Genomic DNA, 22,792 nt, shown 5'->3' with positions numbered 1-22,792 from the left:
CAAAAGTTCATTGGAAATACACATTGCTAGTAGCTACTAATAGATTATTTGAAAAATATTTTCTCCCTATGGGAAAATACAATGCACGAAGAGCCATCTGTATACAAAGTTTTTGCACAAGGAGGACACATGTTGAAAAAGCTCAAAAATAATATTATACTCCCAGAAGTGTCTTTCCTATGCGATTTTAGTGGGCCCAGACAGGCATCCAAGTACACTAAATTCACGTAGGGACGACACAAGTTCAATGGAGAAAATGAATTTTGTTCACACTAAAGAAATAATCGGGGCAGAAAACTATGTCTTCTAAGCATCATTTTGAATTGAAGGCCACTCTCAAAAATTTGGACAAAATTGAGAAGATTAAGAAAAAATGAGGCTTAGAGGACTTTTGGGGTATATATAGCATGTCAATTATGAGTCTTGAAATTTGTGCACAATGGTCAAATCCATGCAAAATGGTTATTTTTTATCTCATAATTTGTGCAAAATCAAATCTTGTCTAGATATTCATGCACTACTATATAAAGAGGAGAGCAACTATTGTAGCAAATCATTCTCCATCTTAAGAATGTCCCTTTCTGCTACAAGGTTTTGTGTATATCCTAATAGCCCTTTCAAACGATCTCCTACAAATCTCATCAACGAAGAGTAGTTGAAGGATGGTGGGCTGCATTTGGTGATGGGGTCTATGGGATACAACCTACCATCCATCCATAGGTCAGTGTGTTTCTTTCCCTCTGATCACATTGCTTCAACTACAGAAGGAGGAGTTTCACAAAGCCTATTTAACATGGAGATGATAGAAACCTCTCTTAGCAAGATTCATTGCTAAATTTTGGATACAGGGAAGATGATGGGTTGGACATGGTGCAGAGAAAGGTATAAAGAAAGGAAAGAAGGAGCAGGGAGGAATTTGAAATTTGGACTAGAGCATTTCCAAACAACATTTGAGTAAATCCCATAAATATTTTTTAAAAACGTATGTCGTAGAGTAATTGGAAGATGAAGTCCCACTCAATTTTGTCATAAGTCTTGTCAAAATCAATTTTGAAAAACATGAAGATTTGATCAATATCAACTACATGGTCTATAGTTTTCCACAATGTGATTATGGAATCTAGGATAAATTTACCCTTTATAAATCCATTTTGTTCAAGAAGCATAATAGCATGCAATAATAGGGATGAGACTTCTTGCTAAAGCTAGGGCAAAAAACTTGTATAAGCAGAAGTCAGTAAGTCCTCCTGTATGAGCTTAATAGCTCTAGTGTCAACAAAAGAGGGAAGAGATCCTATGGTCAAGGCTTCTTGCCAAACCTTCAGCAAATAGGGAATTAGGAATTCTTGGTACTGAATATAAAATTCATTACGAAATCCATCTATGACGGGGGATTTACTCATGGGTTTCTTTTTTCGAAGGAGTACGAATGCCTTACATATATGTTTCATAATTTTGTTATCTAAGGCACGCATATCAACCAAGACACCTCGGGGCAATTCATCTGAAAGTAAACCACCATGGACCATTCAAAGTTTGAACCCACACAAGTCATAGTGGCACACCCATGTCTTGCAAGATTGCAATAAACACTACAAGAGGCTCTTCATATTAGCGACGCTCACACAGCGACGCTCAAAAAAAAAATTCCCGGCGTCGCTATGAGCGTCGCTATGAGCGTCGCAAATTTACAAAGAAATTTGCGACGCTCATAGCGACGCTTATAGCGACGCTCATAGCGACGCTTATAGCGACGCTCATAGCGACGCCAGCTGGGGTAAAAAAAATAACCGAGCGCGCCCAAAAACTCAGATCTCAGATCTGAGTTTTTCGGCGCCCTCAAGCAAAGAGTAGGTAACGCTCTCCCTCACTCTCTCTCTCTCTCTCTCTCTCTCTCTCTTTTTCTTTTACACACACACACACACACACACACACACACGAGGAGAGGAAGGAGAGCCAGGTATGCTCCTTCCCTCTCCTCATTCTCATGTTCCCTTCCCCTCTTTCTCTCTCCCTCTCTCTCTCTCTCACACACACACATACACACACACATAGTGTTTTTGAGAGAGAGAGAGAGAGAGAGAGAGAGAGAGAGAGAGCGAGAGAGAGTGCAAAAACGCACACACATACATAAACAAAGAATGCACACACACATTGAGAGAGAAAAAGAGAGAGAGAGCATGCATAAACAAAAAACGCACGCATTGAGAGAGGAAAAGAGAGAGAGAACATGCATAAACAAAAAACGCACACATTGAGAGAGGAAAAGAGAAAGAAAACATGCATACGATCCAAAAAAACGCACACACATTGAGAGAGAAAGAAAGAGAAACTAAGGGAGCGTCGTAGGAAACTAATTAAAATTAAAAGACCTAAAGATCTAGCCGACGAGGAGTTGAACTGAAGACCTATTATTCAAGAGAGAAATGGCATAATCAATCTATCATACTTGGCATGGGTGATAGAAAGGTTATACCATTTATCTCTTTTTATTGGCACACACATCCACACACGCGCACACACACAGGAAGAAGAGAGTTATAACGTCGTAGGAAACTATCTTAAAAGACGTTAAAGATTAGGTTATATGTAGACTTACATTAAATTAAATTTAGGTTTATTTTTAACTAAATTTACGTTTATTTAAGCTAGATTTAGATTTACGTTATATTAGATTAGATGCGGGTCTCCATAGACTGCGATGCCTGCATGAAGCGGGTGAAGAAAGCCCTCAATGGAATATAGGGTATTGCTGCCTTCACTCATGGTGGGCTCCGTCGATCCAAAAGTACTGGTGAAATGTCTTCAGAAGATAGGGAAGAAGGTGGATCTTCAGGGCGGCAAGAGTCACTACATCCCCGACACAATGACCATCTAGACAACCTCTAGTCATTAGACTTACGTTAAATTAGATTTAGCTTTATTTTTAGTTAGATTTACGTTTATTTAGATTTACGCTTATTTACGTTAGATCGAGTCCACGCAAGAATTACTTACGGTTTAGGGTTTAGAGTTAAACGAACAGTGAAAAGATCTACTGTGAAAAGATGTTAAGATGAAGTGAAGTGCTACAGCTAGAGAAGAGGCAAAGGGATTTTGTCCACTACATGCAGTATCATGTAGACGTGGGTGTCTAGATTTCTTGTACCCACAAATATAGGTATTGACCAATAAAGACGAGATTATAACCCGGTGGTTCTGATCTCCGTGCACCTCTAGACCGAGGTGTGCGGGGATTGGACATGACTAGAGAATGTGAGGTAAAGAGAGAGAGAGAGAGAGAGAGAGAGAGAGAGAGAGAGAGAGAGAGAGATAAGACGAAGAATGCCAATAGAATATTAAATTTGTTGTCCAGGTTATAAGTTTTTTATCCTCATTATGAGTAGCGACGAGGATGTGGGACCGTCCAACCGAAACACCTATCTCTCAACGAGGGTCTTATGTCCTTGTAATCAATGCAAGCATGCTGTGCGACGGACAAGACGTGTTTCTTTGCAGCACGTTCGCGAATTTGGCGAGTTCGATCCATCTATTATAGATCGAGTTGTTGCCAATTATAACTCGTCGGACTCTGACGCTGGCCAACAAGCAGCAATCTTGCAACCCAATAGACGTATTCGCAGGCGCTTTGGTCAAGCAGCATATGTGAGGCCACAAGATGTAGCCTCTGACAGCTCGGGGGATGATCATGCAGAGCACATTCCCAACGAGGCAATGTTTGAGCCCGAGATTGATGAAATGATCGAGACGATCATGGATTCAGAAAGGCTTATCTATGATGATATGAAAAGTGAAGCCGATACATCATTGTATAATGGAGCACGTATGTCTAGATTGAAAGCACTCCTGGTTCTTCTCAACATGCAGGCAAAGTTTGGATGGAGTGACACTAGCGTCACAGCGCTTTTCAGGTGATCTATTACAATTAGTTTACTTTAATAGAACTCTAAATGTATAATGATCTGATAGATTTTTACACGACTGTATCATATTTTTATGTTGTGTAGATTGCTGATTGTCTACTCTATTCATTCAATATTAAGTTTAAATATTCGTGTGTTTAATGCAGGTATGGATGATGAGGAGTTTCTTTCTTCTTTGTCACCGCAGCAGAGACAGTGGTACGTGGAGCGTCATCGCTCTGGCGCATCATCGCGCGTTCCTACACCATCCGCATCTCCCTCTCTTTCGGAGCATTCGGCGCGCTCCGAAGCTTCGGCGTCGACGAGACGAGCGTCACACTCGTCTAGACACCGGCGCTCTAGTGGTGGCGGTGGCGGTTGTTGTGGGGATTCCGCCACCGATGCCTCCACACCGCCTCGTGTTCGACGAGGCTCTTTACCCTCCCCTTCTTTGCCCGCCCCCACACCAGCCACAGCATCGCCGTCTACGCCAGGTTTTGCACGGCTGACTGTTCCTAGAAGCTACACACCTCTACCTACTCCGCCAGGAGCCACCCCACTCGACACTCCTCGCTTCGGCGCCCAGACGCCGATGGAGACACCTGACGTCCGTACCCCCATCGACACGCCGCTAGAGACCCCTGCCGGGACACCCAAGTTCACGCGTCACCGGCCAGAGGGCTTGCCTTACTCCGTCGACATCAGCGGCGGCATCATCATGGATGATGACGGCAAGAAGGTGATCTCGCGCATGCGTGGTCTTTGCTCTCAGCTGTTTAGACACTATATACTAAACAAATGGAGTGAAGTACCAAGTGATTTAAAAAACAGAGTGATCAGCATACTTCATGATGAGTTTCCCATTCCAACACGGGATCAGCGCTTCAATGAAGACCTGATGAAGATTCGAATGCGCGAATACTGCAAACACAAGCGTTCCGAAGTGCAAAAAGCAATCAAAAATGGGTGGAATAGGCCAGATTGGCTGGCCAAAGAAGATTGGAAGAATGCGAAGAAAGCAGCGCGCGAGAATCCCGACAAGTGGAAGCAACAAAAGGATGCAGCCAGAGCGCGAGTAGAGGCAGGGAGCTCGCACCACTTGGGGAGCGGTGGATGGGCATTATTTGAGGCCGATTTTGTAAGTCTTTTCACATTGCTCTTTATGCATGTTCGATAGTTTAGGGTTTATGAGTTTTTTAGTTCTAACATAATGAAATCTTTGTATGTTTTGACAGTGGTCGATGACAGGACGTGATCCCACACCGTACGAGCGCGAGTACGCAGGCAGGAAGGGCTTAAACGCCCTGATGGACATTCTCAGTTCTCGCGGCGGCATGGTTAGTATTAGGGTTTACTCTTTTTTATTTTTTGTATTGTTTTATAAATGTCGTTATATGTTTATATTTACTGAAAACTGTCTTATTGTCTTTTTTTGCAGAATCCGACAGATACGCCGCTTGGACGCGATGAGACGTCTGATTAGACGACGTCAGTTTAGCCGTAGCTAGATAGCATTAGTTTAGGGTTTCTCATAGCTTATGTATCATGAGACGGATTTTATACGTCTTTTTGAACCATGTATATTATTACATTTGTCACCGCAATTCCTTTTGCCAATCAATTCTTTATGCCTATGATGTTGTACAATTGTCATTATTACATTTGCCAATCAATTCAGTTTGTCTATGATGTGTACAATTGTCAATTTTGCAAACAATGCGTCTTGTGGGTGACTATTTTGGGTCTATTATTTACCTTTGCACTTTTTTTAAAAAGTGAATCAAGTACAATATGGTTGATGGGTGGCAGGGCATTCAATGCCCTGCCACCAAAAAAATATTCTCTCAGGCGTCGCTATAAGCGTCGCTATTTATGGCTCTGTAGCGTCGCTATATGCGTCGCTATACTCTTCTGTGAGAGCGTCGCTATAGGCGTCGCTATAGCCGTCGCTATGAGCGTCGCTATATAGCGACGCCTATAGCGACGCCTATTGCGACGCAGATAGCGACGCTCTCATAGCGACGCTTTTAGCGACGGTTATAGCGACGCCGGGGGTTATAAAAACCCAGTGTATTTTCGTCGCTAAGAGCGTCACAAGAGCACACAACCTCTTGTAGTGAAAGAGGTGAAATATAATTACTTTGTGTCAAGGAACTTTCATAGATGATGTCGCCCCCATCAATATATGACACGGGGACCCTCCCAAGAGGGATCTATGCCTACCATCACTCACACACAGTTGGGAAAATATGGCATGTCGGATCTTCCAGGGGTGATCTAAGGGGAGTCAACTAGGGGTTTGAAGTACCGGATGACATTATGAAATAAAAACGAAAGCAATTTTTCAAGCTTGCATAGGCAACTTTATTTCAAAAAAAATTATTATATAGATTCAATTTTTATTTCACATTATAGTACGAAATTTCAAAACTTTTGTGAAAACTAAGAGGATTTTCGCTTTGTGTTTTTTCTAAATTAGTGATTCAACCCTTTCTTGTTGGATGATGGTGTGTTTCCTTTTTTTTGGTTTTTTTTTTTTTTTTTGAGGGGAGGGGAGGGGGGGTTGTTTACAAGTAGTTGAATAGTGTCCTCAAGGGTGAGAGTTCAAGCAGGATTGTCATTGCAATTATCAAGATTGATGTCACCTTGCGAGAAAGCATGGTGCATGTCCGTGTGTGCATGCATGCCGCCTTTCTAGGAAAATTCCGCTTAAAAGACATGGAAAATAGTGTAATTTTGCAAAAATATTGGCTAGTATTGTAAAATTTCAGGTTCAGATTTGTCTTGGAGGGATTTTTGTATGTTTGTGAAAATTATTTTTCCCAAACAGTGTACCTAAGGTTTGAAATGGCCTTTTGATCGTGCACAATGAACCACCATGATTGCCGCTAGAACCTATAGTCATGATTTAAGGTATATACTTTTGGGGTGAGGTACTCATATTTTGGCACTTTGTAACTTGAGACTGCATAACTGTCTCAAAAAACAAAACCCAAGTCACAAAAGTCCATCGAGAAAATACTAAAATTGAGAATGGAGGTTTCTGAGGTTTGAACTTTGTAATAAGTCAAAAAAAATTGGGACATCAAGAAAAGAATATCTTGGGAGTTACCCAATAAGCTATAGCCATGTGGTGATCTCTCTCTCCCTCTCTCTCCCCTCTCTCTCTCTCCACCTCTCTCCACACACACAAAGGAAAATTAATAATGAAGGTCCAACTTAGTGATAGTAACCCTAGACTTGAAACATCATGGGTAAAGTCCAATAGCCTCTTGCCATGTGGTGATCTCTCTCTCTTTCTCTCTCTCTCTCTCTCTCTCTCTCTCTCTCACACACACACACACACACACACACACACATAAAGATTAATAATGAAGGTAACCATTGATTTGAAACATCATGGATATGCCTAGTCCAATTATCAATAAATAACCTCTTGCCATTTTTGTTTTCGGAGTCGGGTAGGGCACGCCCGGCCGCTCCCCTCGTACACCAAAAAAGTATACAAGAAGAACGACCAGGACTATGCACCCAGAAACCAAAGGCAGACGCTTTTGTCACTAGTGTCCTCTGGACTACGAGAGTTCAGAATTATCTACACTCTTAGGGCCATGACTAATCCCTTGAGAGACCCACTCGCCATTTGGATTTGGGCGTGACAACGACCAAGTACCTCTGTTCAGAGGCCCAGGTACTGCGGGACTTGCTTCGGTCTTCCCTTTGGAGTTGCCTCCTCTAGGTAACTTATCGCTCACCTCACTAAATTGCCTTTGAAACCCGACGGTTTTCCCATAGGAAATGCCATACCTGCTTGGAAGGGCGTTGGCTCACAATAACCTCTTGCCATGTGGTGATCTCTCTCTCTCTCTCTCTCACACACACACACACACACACACCTTTTTGTCCATTGCAATGCAGCCCTCTAGCCTAGGCTATCCCACTGCACCTCCACTTTCAAGCTCTTCATGGGCCCAATGTCCACTTGGCCTTTGGATATACTATGTAAGAGTTGGGTATGCCAGTGTACTAATTCAATAATATGGGACCTTTACAGGTTAGCTTTTGCCCTTCTGCTTGCTTGCTTGCTTGCATGTGTCCATGGTCTTGTTGGGCTCTACATTGAAAAGGGCCTGGTGTGGAGCATGCTCTTAAATGCAAGCTAACTTTCGATAGTACAGATCATGTTCAGGGGAAGAGAGGCCGAGAGCCATGAGAGGGCCAATAGTGTGAGTGAATGAAAGAACATCTTCCTCCCCACATAATAATGCAGAGTTTATACCCTGCACTTATATCCTTGTAGCAGTGATTTCTCACTCAATGCAACAACCTCATGTGCCTCCTGCGGTCGAGAGTTGCACTGCCGTCCCCGCCGCTAGTTAGTCCAACCCTGTCCCTATCATGGACTTCAATTTGATTCTTCCCCCTTTGCAGAGATTGATTGGTTTTGAAAGTTTGGGATATGTTGGGATCAGACATGATAAAGCCTTGATTTAGCAACAACGAGCGGGCCAGCAGGAAGTTGCGCGGCGCGCTAACGGTGCAAAGGGGAAGAGGGCCCAGAGTTGTCCCTCACCTTTATTGTTGTGAATTGGTCAGTAGATGGATGGGCTATAGCTGGAAGAAACACATTGAAGGAGCTGGCTATCAGGAATCTACTTTCTATCATTCAAGGCTTGATGTATGCAGGTGCCTATCATAGTAGAATTGATATGTCAAGAACATATTAGGGGTGAAGATAGCTAATTTTGACCCTGTTGATAGTAGCCCTCTCTCTCTCTCTCTCGCTCTCTCTCTCTCACAGGGTAGTAGGTCTTTTGTGACATGGGTTGTATGTGGAAAAGCCAGAGCTCATGACCAGTGATTGTTAGCACCTATGAGCAACTGACTCTGTCTTGATCATGCGCTGAACGCGTCCTTTATGCGTTCCCATAGTGTCTCTTGCACAGATAAGCAATTGTAAACATCATGAGAGGAAGAGCTCCAGGACATGATCAAAGAGAGCAGGATGGCTTAGCCCCTCAAGGTGTGCTCCATGCCAGTGCAGGGCAGCAGATTATGAAAAAGAGAGGCGAAATCGACATATTCGATGCAGGAAAGTACTTTGCGGGCGCCCAGAATCAGCACCTGAGGACCAAGGATAGCCCCGAGATGGAAGATGATCAGCTAGATGATGAAGGCAAAGCAGTAGATGCAGATGGGAACTTGCCATTGAGCCCACTTCCTGACTTCTACATTTCTGGAAAGACAAGACATATGCCCACAAAACACAATCAACAGAAGTCCAACGATGAGGCTCGTCGTGTGTTTGCGGTGCCGCATGGACAAGGGAATACTACAGTGGTGGCAGGAAGAGTTTCGCCGGCAAGCATCGACCGCAAGCATCCTCTTCAATCTCCCCCTCCACTTGCTGTTAGCTCACATAGCACAAATCCTCTGCCACTCAATGATTCCCCCTCAGGCAAGTCGCAAGGCAAAAGCGGTTCCAGTAGCAAACCGCAGGCTTTCTCTCCTTCGATGCGCCTCGCAAGCTTCTTGGCTAGATTCAAGCTCTCATCAGAAAGCAAGACCAAGCCGCAGTCGAAGGCAGTACTGACAACCACATCGACCCCTGGCCAGGAAGCAACCACACCACCCAAAAGTAGCTTCTTCTCACATACCTCCTCTCTACCATCCAACAGCAAGCCCCCGTCACCGCGAGGCCGCTTCCTACGTGCACTTTCATCGTCTTCATCTCAAAATTCATTGTTAAAACCCATTAGCCATATGCACCATCATGGTGCCATTGCTGCATCAACACCCGTGTCTCCGGCTGGATCGGACCCTTACTCTCCCATTACACACTCAGCCACCACCACACCCACTTCCCGCAAAAATCCACGATCTCGCCCTCGATCACATATCCCAACATCCCCTGGCAGTGTGGATTGGCGGCGAGATGTCGACAATGGTGGCAGTCGAAGTAGTCTCAGTGCACATCTACCCTTCATCCGACGAAAGCTCAGAGCTTATCTCATGCCAGAGAAATCAGCTAGGCATAATCAAGAGAATAATCACCAGCAAGCTTCAAGGAACAAACAGGAAAGCATGGCATCCAACCATGATGGTCATCAAGTTATGAATGGCAATCACATTACAAGCAACAAGCAATCAGCCAGCATTAAAATGGCTTTACACTATGATCATCATCAAGTCAAGAACAGCAATAGCGTCGGCCACAAGCAACCTCAACAAGATGGTAATTCAGAAGTCCATACAGCAATGGTGGACAAAATGCTGGTGGCCAAGGCGACAACAACACAGGAGCGGCATGATCGGCAGCATAGGGGCAATGGTATGCAATCACCAGCACATAGGAGCAATACTACGCGATCACCAACGCATAGGAGCAATACAATGCGATCGCCAGCGCATAGGGCGATGCCGCCGTCACCGATCAGAATGGATGCAAACAAGCTATCAAGCATGAAAGAGACGCAACGGCGGGGCGATTGGGCGCAGCAGGAGGTGGACGACGACATAGAGGTAGCAGAAAGGCTACTGAGGGTAGTGAAGGAGCATCAACATGCCGCCTTGAACTCACATCATACAGCCGGGAGCTACACCAACATGAAAGGAGGCACGAATCGAAATGGGTTTTTGGAGCAAGGAAATGGGTTGGGTGCAGAAAATGGGGGCGCGATTCGGAAAAGCAGAAAAAGCGGCTCAATGTCGCCATTCAGCTCCCCAGCTCGCTACAATACGAGTTCAAAGGAAGAGTACGCATGCCCATATGACAGTGACTCTAGCTCCGACCTCTTCGAGATAGAAACCTTGCAAGCTTTCTCTCATGTGGCTGGCCTCTATCGACCACGGGACCTTCCTGTTTATAATGACAGGAGTCCTCTCCACACAGCAAGTGTCAAGAGCCCCCTCCATTCTAGTAATAAGTAACCCAATATTTGTAAGCCAACCTCAATGGCATTTGTTGGATTTGAATGCGTGTAAGTTGTCACATAGAGTGCCTGGTTCTTGTATAGACGGTAAGACATAGTATACTGCAACATGGCACAATTGATCAACATTGTTATGTCGCCCTCGCGCATGTCTCGCGCTGTGCCGGCCACAAGAATATCAACATACCACTGACTACTGAAGGCATGTACATGGTTTTGTCAGAGCAAGAAATTTATATGAATCGAAAATGCACATGACATATGGGCTAAAAAAAGTTATTGGTTCGAGTATATATAGGCTTACAATTGTAATGTTAGTTTGGTTGCAAGCCACCACTATTCGAGCAATAATGTCCTCATTCTTTGCTCTGAGGTTCCTAACAACGGAACCATATTCCTCACTCTTTTCAATTGTTTTTCAATTGAGCCACACTAACTCTTCTTGTTTCTTCTTCCTCATAGTTGTAATTCATCTCAAATGGCATTCTCTGGAGTTACATGCATGTGATTTCTCGAATAGAGACGCTCATGCACCCTCAGACAAGAAGATTTGGAGATTTTCTCATGTAAGAAAACGGAGCCTTTTTCAGTGTTTTTCATACAATGCATAACATCATGAGCTTCTGTGAGGGAGGCACCGCATAGCTGCTAGGTACGATTGGGGGTAGGGGGCTGCAGTGGGGCCTCATGCACCCTCAGACAAGAAGATTTGGAGATTTTCCCATGTAAGAAAACGGAGCCTTTTTCAGTGTTTTTCACACAATGCATAACATCATGAGCTTCTGTGAGGGAGGCACCGCATACCTAGCTAGGTACGATTGGGGGCAGTGGACCACCGCTCCCCCCCACTGCAACAGTCCCCTGCCCCCAATCGTACCTAGCAGGTATGCGGTGCCTCCCTCACAGAAGCTCATGATGTTGAGGTAAGTCAGAATGTGGGAATTATTGTGAGAATCTACCCAAAACTTCTTGTGTTATATAAATGGTTCTCATGCAGATAGTAGTTTCCAACGTCTTTCAATGTCGCTTTGTTTGACATTTTGAGTTGACAATGTGGCCAAGATAATGTCATCATACTATCGAATGCCAATAGACTGGTGAGATGGCTACGATGCATCATATATAGTGCTTAAAAATGTTCTAGAATTCACTTAGTCCAAGGGTATGTAGATGGAATGCTAGCTACCTTGTTAGGCATCAGCATTTAGTGTGCATTCATGTCCTGATTCTTCCCTTTGTGGTTCTTTGTCAAATGAATAATAGTCAATGTAGTCACTTCACATTTATTGCCAAGAATTGTAAGTCAATTGGAAACAAGCAATAAATATGTGAGTAGAAAGCATGATAAAGCTAAATTTTGCCACTAAGTCTGAAGATTCATACCGAAAATAACTATAAAAGAATTCCTGATTGTGTTTTGTGATCAAATAAGCCTGAACAACCGTGTACAACAATGTTCGTGTTTGGATAAGGCCTTATAGCTCTTATACACCAATAGTCTGGCAAAATGAATATAACACTTATATAAGCAGTGTTATCACATCAACAATTTTCAAGCCCATTACCTCTTAGAAAACAACCAAGTGCAGAGTTTAATGATTGGCAATTAGACTACAAATTTGAAAGCAAAATTTGTTTGAGCAGTTCTATGGGATAATATTAAAAGAATTTTCCAGAAACCGTCTTAGCATTATTGCTTACTAAGACGGACTTTGTTAGAGGGCCCTCTTGAGACCCCACATTTCCCCTAATGAAAGGCTCTATATTGGCCTCAAGACACAACACTAGTCCTTACTATCTTTGGGTCAGCATGCTATAATATTTTTTTTGTCAACGAATAAGCAAGAATAAGAGTATGTGAAAATAAACATTTGTCTCAAAATGGCAGTTGAAACAGAAAGAGCTATAGCCCTCCAGGGGGAACCCCGCAGTGGCTTGGTATATCCTATGCATGTGTTTGAGATTAAGGATGGTATGGTCTTGGTTTGGTTGCTGACATGCTTTGAGCGAGAGATGAGACGTGTCTCCTTTGCGGGTGAGCTCCACATTGCTCATGAGACAGAGCATTTAGTTGTGCACGACATGCCACTACAATCTGTAGAGACAGAGGTAGAGCGGCAGTGCTCCAGTGAGACATAGTGGGTGTTGTCAGAATCTATGCACGCAGAGGTAGAGCATGTCTGCTCCCTAGAGACATTGACAGAGATGCAAACATGGATTTCTTTGATATTCTTATGTTAGAGGCTGATGAGTTGGTGCCAGGACACATAATTTTGCCTATGGGGGAGAGGACGTAGACATCCCAGTGTCGGTGTTGATACATCCATACACAATGGGCAGTCCTGTTGATGCGGTGATTGCAGATAGCACAGGGGAGGCAAGTGCAACCAAGTTTGCACAGATTTTGTCAGTGTTCGGGCATATCATGTACAACCTATTAGTGTTGAGGCTCAACCTAGCAACTGCTGCAGTGAGAGCATTTGCAGCAAGGATTGTCATTTTTACGATGACTGACACAAGCATGATGCATAGTGGAGTTTTGCAGACCATACCAAGTTGTTTGTGGGATTTACATGCAGGCTCTAGTGTGGGTACACACGCTCGCCTACCGCTAGAGCCAATATGGATGCATATAGATCGACTAAGCAAGTAGGTTGAGAGAGTCTCTCACTTGTTTTTGTGTACATACAAGTAGTTTAGAAATTATTTAGTAGGAACCACTTATCGACACATTCGCCTTTAATTGGGAGATTGTTGGGGTATAGGCGTATGTGCCTTTCCTGGCCACCCAAGTTATGGGCACCCGCTGACTATTCACCTTATTCTTGTACATATACCAAGAATAAGGAGTACCTCTTTTCATCCCTATGCCACCCACACAGCGGCCTACTCTCTCCCTCTCCCCTCTCGCATGCACACAATGCACCGCATTCACATGTGTGCACACGTACTCTTCACTAGCCATTGACCATTGGTCATCGTCCAACATTGACTATCGGCCATCGACCGATTGTTTTCGATCACTTTTTGATCGACATCTGGCCAAGATACTTCGATGAAAAAGAATTTTTTGGTGATATGACTTTTTGGTTTTCTAATGAGTTATTTTTCTCACACAATGGCTTCTCCTCATAACTGGGGCCTTACGAATGTGCATTTTTTAGAATAAGAATTACAAGCCATTGGCATGCATAGTGATTTCATTCTTCGTCAAGTTCATGGCATGTAAGAGATAAATATATGCTCGTCATGCTTGAGAGGGTGGCTTAGAACTCACAAATGAGAAATAAATTTTAAGCTATGAGTTTTGGCTTATATAGCACAATAATTTAAATATAGTAAAAAATAATAATAATAATTCAAAAAACTCAAAAAAGACAATTTTTTTTGCACGGAACCATCAACTGTGCCGCAAAAAAATCAATGGCATACTCTGTATGTTAACAATAGAGATGGAAATTTTGTTATTTCTATCCAAGACCTATCGTTTTGCCACCTAATTTTCAACAACTATTAAAGACAATCATTTACACCTAAGGTGCGATACGATTGTGATTGCCTCACATTAATCACTTTAGTGATTTTGCATCTAAAACTACTTTTAACTCAATACTCTTCCTCTTTGTTCCCACTAAAACTCTATAGAACTCGTTGAACAACTCATGAAGGCCATTACTCCGTTTCCTCCCACCTCAATAATGTGTAGTTTTGAAGTAGATTCCTTATGATCACTCCATTCCTTGGGTATTACAAATTCTAGATGAACCATACATGTCAAGGAAAAATGCAATGTATACAAAGTATGTGTTGAGAACAATATAGAGGACTTTAGTTTAAACCCACAAGTAATTCCACTCTAGAGATTAGGTGTTATGACCACCATGTTTTGTGTTGTGTGTTTCCCCCAAGCATCAATCATTTGGATTGTGAAAGTGTTGAGTGTGAACTTCAAGGTCCAAAGCTCATTAGAGATTAGTTTAGCTTTTACAAGAAAGCTAAACAGCTTGTCAATATATTGTCACATGCGAGCACACTTAAGTCCAAGGGTTGCTTCATTACCTTTGTAGGTGGTTATGTCACACACCTTTCTCCATAACTAAACAAATATTCCTCACGTTACTACCACCCACACAAATTTTATTTGGTCTCTTATATGTGCTTCCTAATGTCTTCTTGTCCATTGTTAGCTCACCCGCATTGCCATGGAGATCGATACTTGACAGAATGCCTTCAAGTTCTATTATATTCTCTTCTCTTATTTTTGCAAACTCCATATTCCAAACATAATTAATCTGAACCATTAGCAACTTGTCACAAATTTTGCAACGTACATGAAGGGTGCACATATGTACTATTTTCATAGAAATATGTAGAATAGGATCCCAGTTTTCAATCTTCCAGGTCTCAACTAGGGGGTGCACTTTTCTCACTACTAAGGATACTTTGAAACCATTTTCTAGTGCTTTACTCACTGTTTTCATGGTGGGCACACCTTTTGCTAAGTTGGATCCACCTTTTCCACCCTTTGACTTTTGTACCCTTATACCCTTGTCTTCAATGGTCATTGATATTTTACTATGGCATCAATAAATGCATGGCAAGAGGGTTATTGCACCTTGCTTTCACCCTTGCATACACTGCAAGTCTCCTACGAATCGAAGTGCCATTTGACTTCAAAAGTGCCCAACTTTAAAACTTGCAATCTTTTCCCTTCTTGTTGTTGCAACAAAATCCTTCTGATTTGGACACCAAAAAGTCAAATTTTCCTTGTTTTTTGTTATAGTGAGCCTAACTTTAGGATCTTCCTAGTTTCTTGAGCTCACCCAAACTTTTAAAGTTGGCATTTGCAGGTGATGAGGATTCAAGATCTGCAAAAAAATTGTTTCTCCTTTGAGGTACATGAATTGCAATCCAACCTTTTTCACAGAATTGGAACAAACTTATTAGACATGTTTCTCAATGTATATGGAAGTTAACTCCCATCAACTCGCTATAATTTGGATTTGATTTTCCTTGTTTCCCATCATGCCTTCAAATTGGAGAGACTTATGGTCTTTTTGCTCAAAATATGGTTTTGCCCCAAATTTTCTCTTACGTTTACAACCTCAAGTGATGGTGGTTTTCCTACTTAACCTACTCCTATGAACTTTAGATATCCTAAAACCCATTCTATTTCACTAGCAAAATAGTGGCAAAACAGGGTTTTTGTCACTTGATAGATTTGAGGAGTCAAGGACTAGCTAGCTCTCTCATATGGGAGCAAAGAGATTTGCCATTGCAATATGAAAAAAAAGCATTTCATTTGTCATTTTTCTCATTGATTTTAGAGTGTTGTGCATTCCACCACCACTAGCCATTTTTCAAGTTTTGTTCATTTCTTTGCTTCCTGTCATTTCAAGTTCATATGAGTAGGTTATGTAGGCAAAACACCTTCACTTAAGGTTGTAAAAGTCAGAGAAAACACCATTTTTTTATTGTGTCTTTTGGCCAAAAAGATTACCATTGCAGAGAGCTAGCAAGGAGAAACTTACTTAAGGGGGTTGTTCATAAAAAAAAGTTAAAAAGGTCAAGGGAAAAATGCCCAAAAACAGACAAGAACAAAAATAGCACTAAATACCAAAGATATGATATTCAACCCATCAAAAGGATTCCAAATTGGAATGAATGTAGACATAGAATGTGACAAGCTGTCTAAAGAGATCAAGTCTAGATGTGGAGGAACATGAATCATGATTCATGTAAGTTAGGCCAAAAATTTGGGAAAATGAATGAATGCTAAAACATTGGGGTTTTCTAAAATTAGAACCAATCCTTTAGAATCCAAGAAGACTATGAAATCCTCTTCAGATCAAGAAACTAGAAAATCCTCTTCAACAAGTTCTAATGGTGGATAAGTAAGGACTAGAGTACAAAATTCTTGATCCAATTAAGTTGAAAAGATATGCTTATAGGGATACTCCAATCTCTACTTACTACACATCCAAAAGTGAGCACACCGAGGATATTTGAGACCAATTTTCAAGGATCTGAGACACAAACTATGGGAAGAATAGGATTCAGTGAGTCTTGAGGACATACCCATGTTTTGAAAATTGAAGCAAACTATAGAATCAACAAGACCTCAAGCATCCAAAAGAGTTGTTCAGGGAAGTGTAGCAAATAATACCATAAACCAAACATGTGGTTATACTACCATATTGGGGTCAAGAGGACCACAATAACAAATTAGAGTGCCAAAAATAAGACAAAAGTGTACATCAAAGAGATTTCCACCAAGATGTCCTCTAATCAAGAAATAGGGAGAGATATCGTCACGATACCTAGAAATGATAAGATATGTGGCTGAACATGTTGGATCCTTGAAATTGTCCCAACAATTTCAAGAAAAATTTGATTCATTAAATGAAAATAAACTCAGCAAAATGGTTGACTCAATAATCACAACACACAAAGAGAGCAACATATAGAAGAATCAAAAGAAAAGGCAGCATATTGGGTACCAACCATCCCCCTCCATCAATGTGATAGAATATTTTTATTTTGCCTCTTTGTTCAACTCATTGAGCATGAATTACAATAACATGAATATATGAAAGATAAGAGAGCATGAGCTACACAATCAAAAGAGTGTACGCCATCAGTAAGAGAGAAAATTATCATATAAGAGGGCAAAAGTGTATCTTTTGTAGCTTTGCTCTGATGAAGATTTTGATGGCTCTGTTGGCTTTAAAAGGGGGATAAACACCAAGTCACCTGGTTAGGATGCTCTTAGAGTGCTCGTCTTCCTCGTGAAGAGTCAAGAAACCGATTGATACTAAAAAAGTGTGGTACATGGGAAGATGCAATTACGGGATTCTATTTCTCTTCATGCATGCACCCAAAAAATAGAAGTAGTTGCTTTTCACTTAAACTCCAAGAATAGTAGGTAAAGGAGAGTTCTATTTACATTTCTTCTTTTGAACGGTTTTTGAGAATAAAGCATAGGCACAATTGATAAAATGTCCAAAAGTAGATAATAGTATTGCCAAAAATAGAAAAAACAAGGAATCTTTAAAATTTTTATGGAGACAAGAAAGATTTCCACACAATATTTATTGAATCAAGTAAAGTACTTAGAGGGAACTTCCCACTAATTATCATAATATCTTGAAAAGAGAAAACCAAAAAGGTAAAGTACAATCCACGTATCCAAATGTCTACAAAATTGAAAGAGATCTTTGTTTCCAGGCCCTCTAACAAAGACAAGAAGAGCATGACAATAGCAAAAATCAATCACCTTCTACTTTGTTCAAAAGACATAGTCTCAATCAAGTACTGCTCTAAATGATGCAGTGAATGGTTGTCAAAGCGTGAACCTTAGGTATCAAATACCGCATACTAACATTCAAAGGGAAAATTGCAGGTATCAAATACCACAAATTAACAGTCAAAGGTTAAACATCAACGTCAAATTACCACTAAATGAACTGTCAAAGGTCGAACTTCAACTATGAAATACCATAGTCATTAGTGAATCTATGGTAAAGAATGAAAACTTTCAGCTTCAAGAAGTTTAGTATGCTTTCAAGATACTAGGATGATAGCGAAAAAACCTCTCTGGCATCCACTTGGCACTTTCAAGGCCATGTTTACTATACTTAAGCAAATACTTGCAATGAAACATACCACTGCATGTCAAAGTGTCTTAATGGTCTATGATGGTTTCCGGTACAAGGATTTCAAAAAAAATCTAAAAAGGGTGGATCATCAATGATAGGGAGTGATGGTAGAGAACCTTTGAAAGGTAAAAAATGACTTGTGTGAAATGTGTTTTGAATTTTTCAAGAGTCAAGGAGAGCTAATTGAAAGATATCAACATTAATCAGATTAGTGATTTTAAATGGACCGTAATATTGTGGTGCTAGCTTGACAATAGGATTGGTCTCTACGCTCTTAAGACGTCTCTTTTCAATGAAAAGCGTCACAAAATCTTCCTCTTTGAATTCCATGGGTTCTCTCTTTTTGTTTGCTTCTTTCATGTATGCATGTTGTGCTTTGTGAATTTCTTGTTTTTCTTTATCCAAGATTTGGGAGTGTTGTTGAGAAATTTTATTAGCATGTGGTACTTCATTAGAAATACAAGACAAAGGAGTAAGCAATGAGTATCCATATACAAGACAAAGGACTACCCAATGAGTATCATTAGAAATGCAAGACAAAGGAGTAGGCAATAAGTATCCAGGTACAATTTGAAATGGTGTTTTCTCATGGATGAATGAGGAGTGTTTTTGTACGCAAAAGTGGATGTATATGTCTCAAGTTCTTGGTCTCTTAGAGGTGTATGTTCGTAAAAGATCTAGAATGGTGCTATTGGTCAATTTTGTTTGTCCATTAGATTACAGATCATATGCAAAAGAAAAGTCTATTTGAGTGTCCACAGTTGTAGAAAGTGTCACCCATAAATCATAGCAAAAACATCTACCTCAATAAGATATGATAGATTTAGGCACTCCACGCAAAAAAAAAATGCTTTTAAGAAATAATAGAGCCGCTTGCTTATCTAATAGAGTTTTCTTAAGGTAGAAAGTAATCATGCCTGCTAAATGTAGCTACGATGGTCCAAATCATATAATTTTGTAATACAATAATAAAATCCATAGGAATGTGTTTCCAAGGAGAGTCAAGAATAGGTAACGGCATCAAAAAATAGTATTGCTTGACATGGTGATGCTTGATTTGTTGACAAAAAAACATTGTGCACCATATATAACAATATTTTTTCAAAGGGAGGGCCGATAAATTTGAGATTCTACAATGTGAATAGCTATGGCAATCCCACGATGGCCTATATAAGGTGGTTCATAGTATTCTTTAAGAACAATCTGACGAAATGCAAGGGTTATGCACAATCATTTTTCAAAGAATAAATACCCATCATGAAAGGAGTATTGTGCATAGCAAAAGTAAGTATCAATGTCAGTAAAGCCGCAGTCATGAACATAACTATCAACCATTTTTTTTAAAGTTTCAATAGACAAAACACAAATGTTATTAATTGATGGAATAAGACTTAGTGCATCTGCAAGCTTATTTTCATACCATGGTTGATATTGAATAAGTAGATGAATTCTTTGAATGGATGTTTCCCACTTTATATGACAATTAGAGATAGTTAGTTGTGAAAGCAAATGATGAATGCTTTGTTGATCAATTTTAATCAAGAATTCAAATCCCATCAAGTAATGTTTCCAAAATTTCAAAGCATGCACAACAGCGCGAGCAATTATTTGTCATAAGTGTTATGATTGACCTCATCAAGTTTCAACTTTCAACTTTTATATACAATGGAATGGTTATCTTGCATTACTATAGCACCAATATCCTGTCCAGTAGCATCAATCATAACCAAAAAGAAGGTTCTTTTAAAATCACAAATTTATAAAACAAGGGCATGTGTGAGTGCATAGTTGAGTTTCTACTTTCATATACAATGGGATGGTTATCTTGCATTAATATAGCACCAATATCATGTCCACTAGCATCTTGTTGTGCTTGATGACTAAGGTGCTTGAGGTGCTTGTCATGCTTGATGAGGAAGGTTCTTGAGAAGCTTCCCAATGCATGTGGGATAAGGTGCTTGAGTCAAAAAGAGACCCTACAAAGGAGGGGAAAATCCCCCAAAGTTAGGGGAATCTTTGACTGCACCCCCGATTCTCAAGGGACACATGGACACATGTCAGACTCTCCCTATGCTTAGCCACACGGTGTGCTAGAATGCTATTGGTTGGGCTAAAGAGTGGTCCATTGAGCTTCTAGTTCCATTCAACAAATATCTAGATATTTTTAGGCTCTCTCTCTCAAAGGAAAAGATTTTTGATGTTGGTCATTCTAAGTGAAAGATGTGTTATTTTTCAAAATATTTGTGAGTGATAAATTCAAGTATAAAAAATTTCAAATGAATTTTCTATATCAGCTACACAAACCAATAAAAATATCATGTATAGATTGATGTCTAGGCGATTCCTTGTGCATTGAGTCTTCTTAGGGTCCACACGATTTTTTCGCTAGAGACAATGTGACCTAAATATTCAATCTCGGTTTTAAAGAATAGACTTCTCTCAAGATTCAAATAAAATTGGTTTTCATACAACAATTTCAAAACCAAATCCAAATGTTCACAGTGGTCTGTTTCATTCTTCTTAAAAACCAAAATATCACTCAAGATTCAAGTAAGGTTGGTTTTTATGCAACAATTTAAAAACCAAATCCAAATGTTCATAAGGGTCTGTCTATTCCATTCTTATTAAAAACCAAAACATCATCAAAGAAAACCACAACTACAATCTTGATGCTTCAAAAAGATGTGGTTTATCATGCATGAAAATGTAGCAGATACATTTTTTAAACCAAAATGCATTACAAGGAATTCATAATGATAAATTGTGTTTCAAATGTAGTTTTATGAACATCACTTTCCATCATACGCACTTAATGATATCTAGATTTAAGATCTATCTTACTAAAAATGGATATACCAATTAATGTATCAAGTAAGTGATTAACACAAAGATCATCACAAGTAGAATGTGCCAATACTATTTGTGTATTGTGTGAAAAGTTTCCATGGCCTAGTGTAAGGGTGCAGGCCATCTGTCCGAGCGCCGGGTGCTGCCCATCATTTACACTAAACTTATTCTTTAATACATAAAGAAATAAGGAGTAGTGGTGGATTATCCACTATAGATCCACCCACACCAAGTATACTCTCTCCTGCACTCACATATATCCTCTTTGCCTCTCAAGTGGTATCAAAGCACGGCAGCTCTGCAAGGTCCGATGGTGTATACACGAGATTTGTCTTGAGCTAAGGCTCAAGGCCTTATAGTAGTTGAGAAGATTTACATAATAGTTTTGTGTAGCAACTCGACTCTACAGGAAAGTATTTTCTTGAACCTTTGAAGAAAAGTATTGCGTTGAATTTTCAAAACGCTAACAATTTAAAGAAGGTTTCACTACAACAAGAAGGCAAATCGTCAATTCTTCAATGCTGGTAAATTTGCAAAGAGCGCTATAGAAAAGTAGACAGCAATAGAATTTTAAGTTCTTATCAACATTGCATTAATTTTTTCTAACGCTGAGGCAACAGCTTCAACAGATAACGCAAAAGAGAAGAAAGAAGTAGATCATAGTATTCTGTAGGTGTTAGCGCTACTGGAGCATTGAGGTTGCATTAACTTTTATCACTAAGGCTCTAAATCAAAGTAGCACAACAGAGAAACGAAGCAGCATCATTGGCTTGGAAACAAAATTGTGTGTGTGTGAGACACACACAGAGAGAGAGAGAGAGAGAGAGAGAGAGAGAGGATTCTTGGTCGTGTGTGCACGTGCATAGAGAGAAAGAGCAGAGAAATACGTCTTCTTTGACATTGGCATCCCATCTGCGGCTTTGGATATACGACATCTGTTCTCCGATATCAACACACACGAAAATTGTGTGCACATCTTGGCTTCGACATCGTCTCTACCGTTCGACATCATCTTAGTTTTCTGACATCAAATCTACTCGCTTTCAGTTTTTGGCATCGGTTCTTCTCGACATCTTCGACATCGGCTTTCAGGGCATCGACACCGCAGAGTTTGGATGCATGTCTTTTGTGGTTTATTGATGCATACACCTGTGTATTTTGCGTCAGTCCACAATTCCCACCACAAGCTAGACCCTTTTTACTTAATTAGTGGCCATGGAGAGCAGATACTCTCTATGTTTGCGGTTTCTTGAGAGATGCAATTTCTTAAGCACAATGCTCAGAGGCGTAAATTTGGCATTGACTTTATAGGTGGTGTTAGCGTTGGAGATTTGATCGTAGATTGTTTTCTCGATTGAGGCGTAGCGTTCTACATCGACATTACAAGTGGAATTTTACATATTTACAATTTTTTGGATATGCACAGGTACAGTGTCTTTCAAGCATTTCTGGT

At 40.6% G+C, this 22,792-nt stretch overlaps 1 protein-coding gene across 1 annotated transcript; it reads left to right on the top strand.

The window, feature by feature from the left end:
• The first annotated feature begins 8,173 nt into the window (after positions 1–8,173).
• On the top strand, positions 8,174–11,092 carry LOC147418992 (uncharacterized). The gene has a single exon (XM_086506140.1). It carries the CDS (start codon positions 8,868–8,870, stop codon positions 10,830–10,832), a length of 1,965 nt encoding a protein of 654 aa, XP_086362266.1. The 5' UTR covers positions 8,174–8,867; the 3' UTR covers positions 10,833–11,092.
• Positions 11,093–22,792: the final 11,700 nt, after the last annotated feature.

This window comes from Adiantum capillus-veneris, chromosome 29 (genome assembly GCF_014529385.1).
Source record: "Adiantum capillus-veneris isolate H3 chromosome 29, ASM1452938v2, whole genome shotgun sequence".
NCBI lineage: Eukaryota > Viridiplantae > Streptophyta > Polypodiopsida > Polypodiales > Pteridaceae > Adiantum > Adiantum capillus-veneris.
This window is presented reverse-complemented; position numbering and strand designations above follow the sequence as displayed.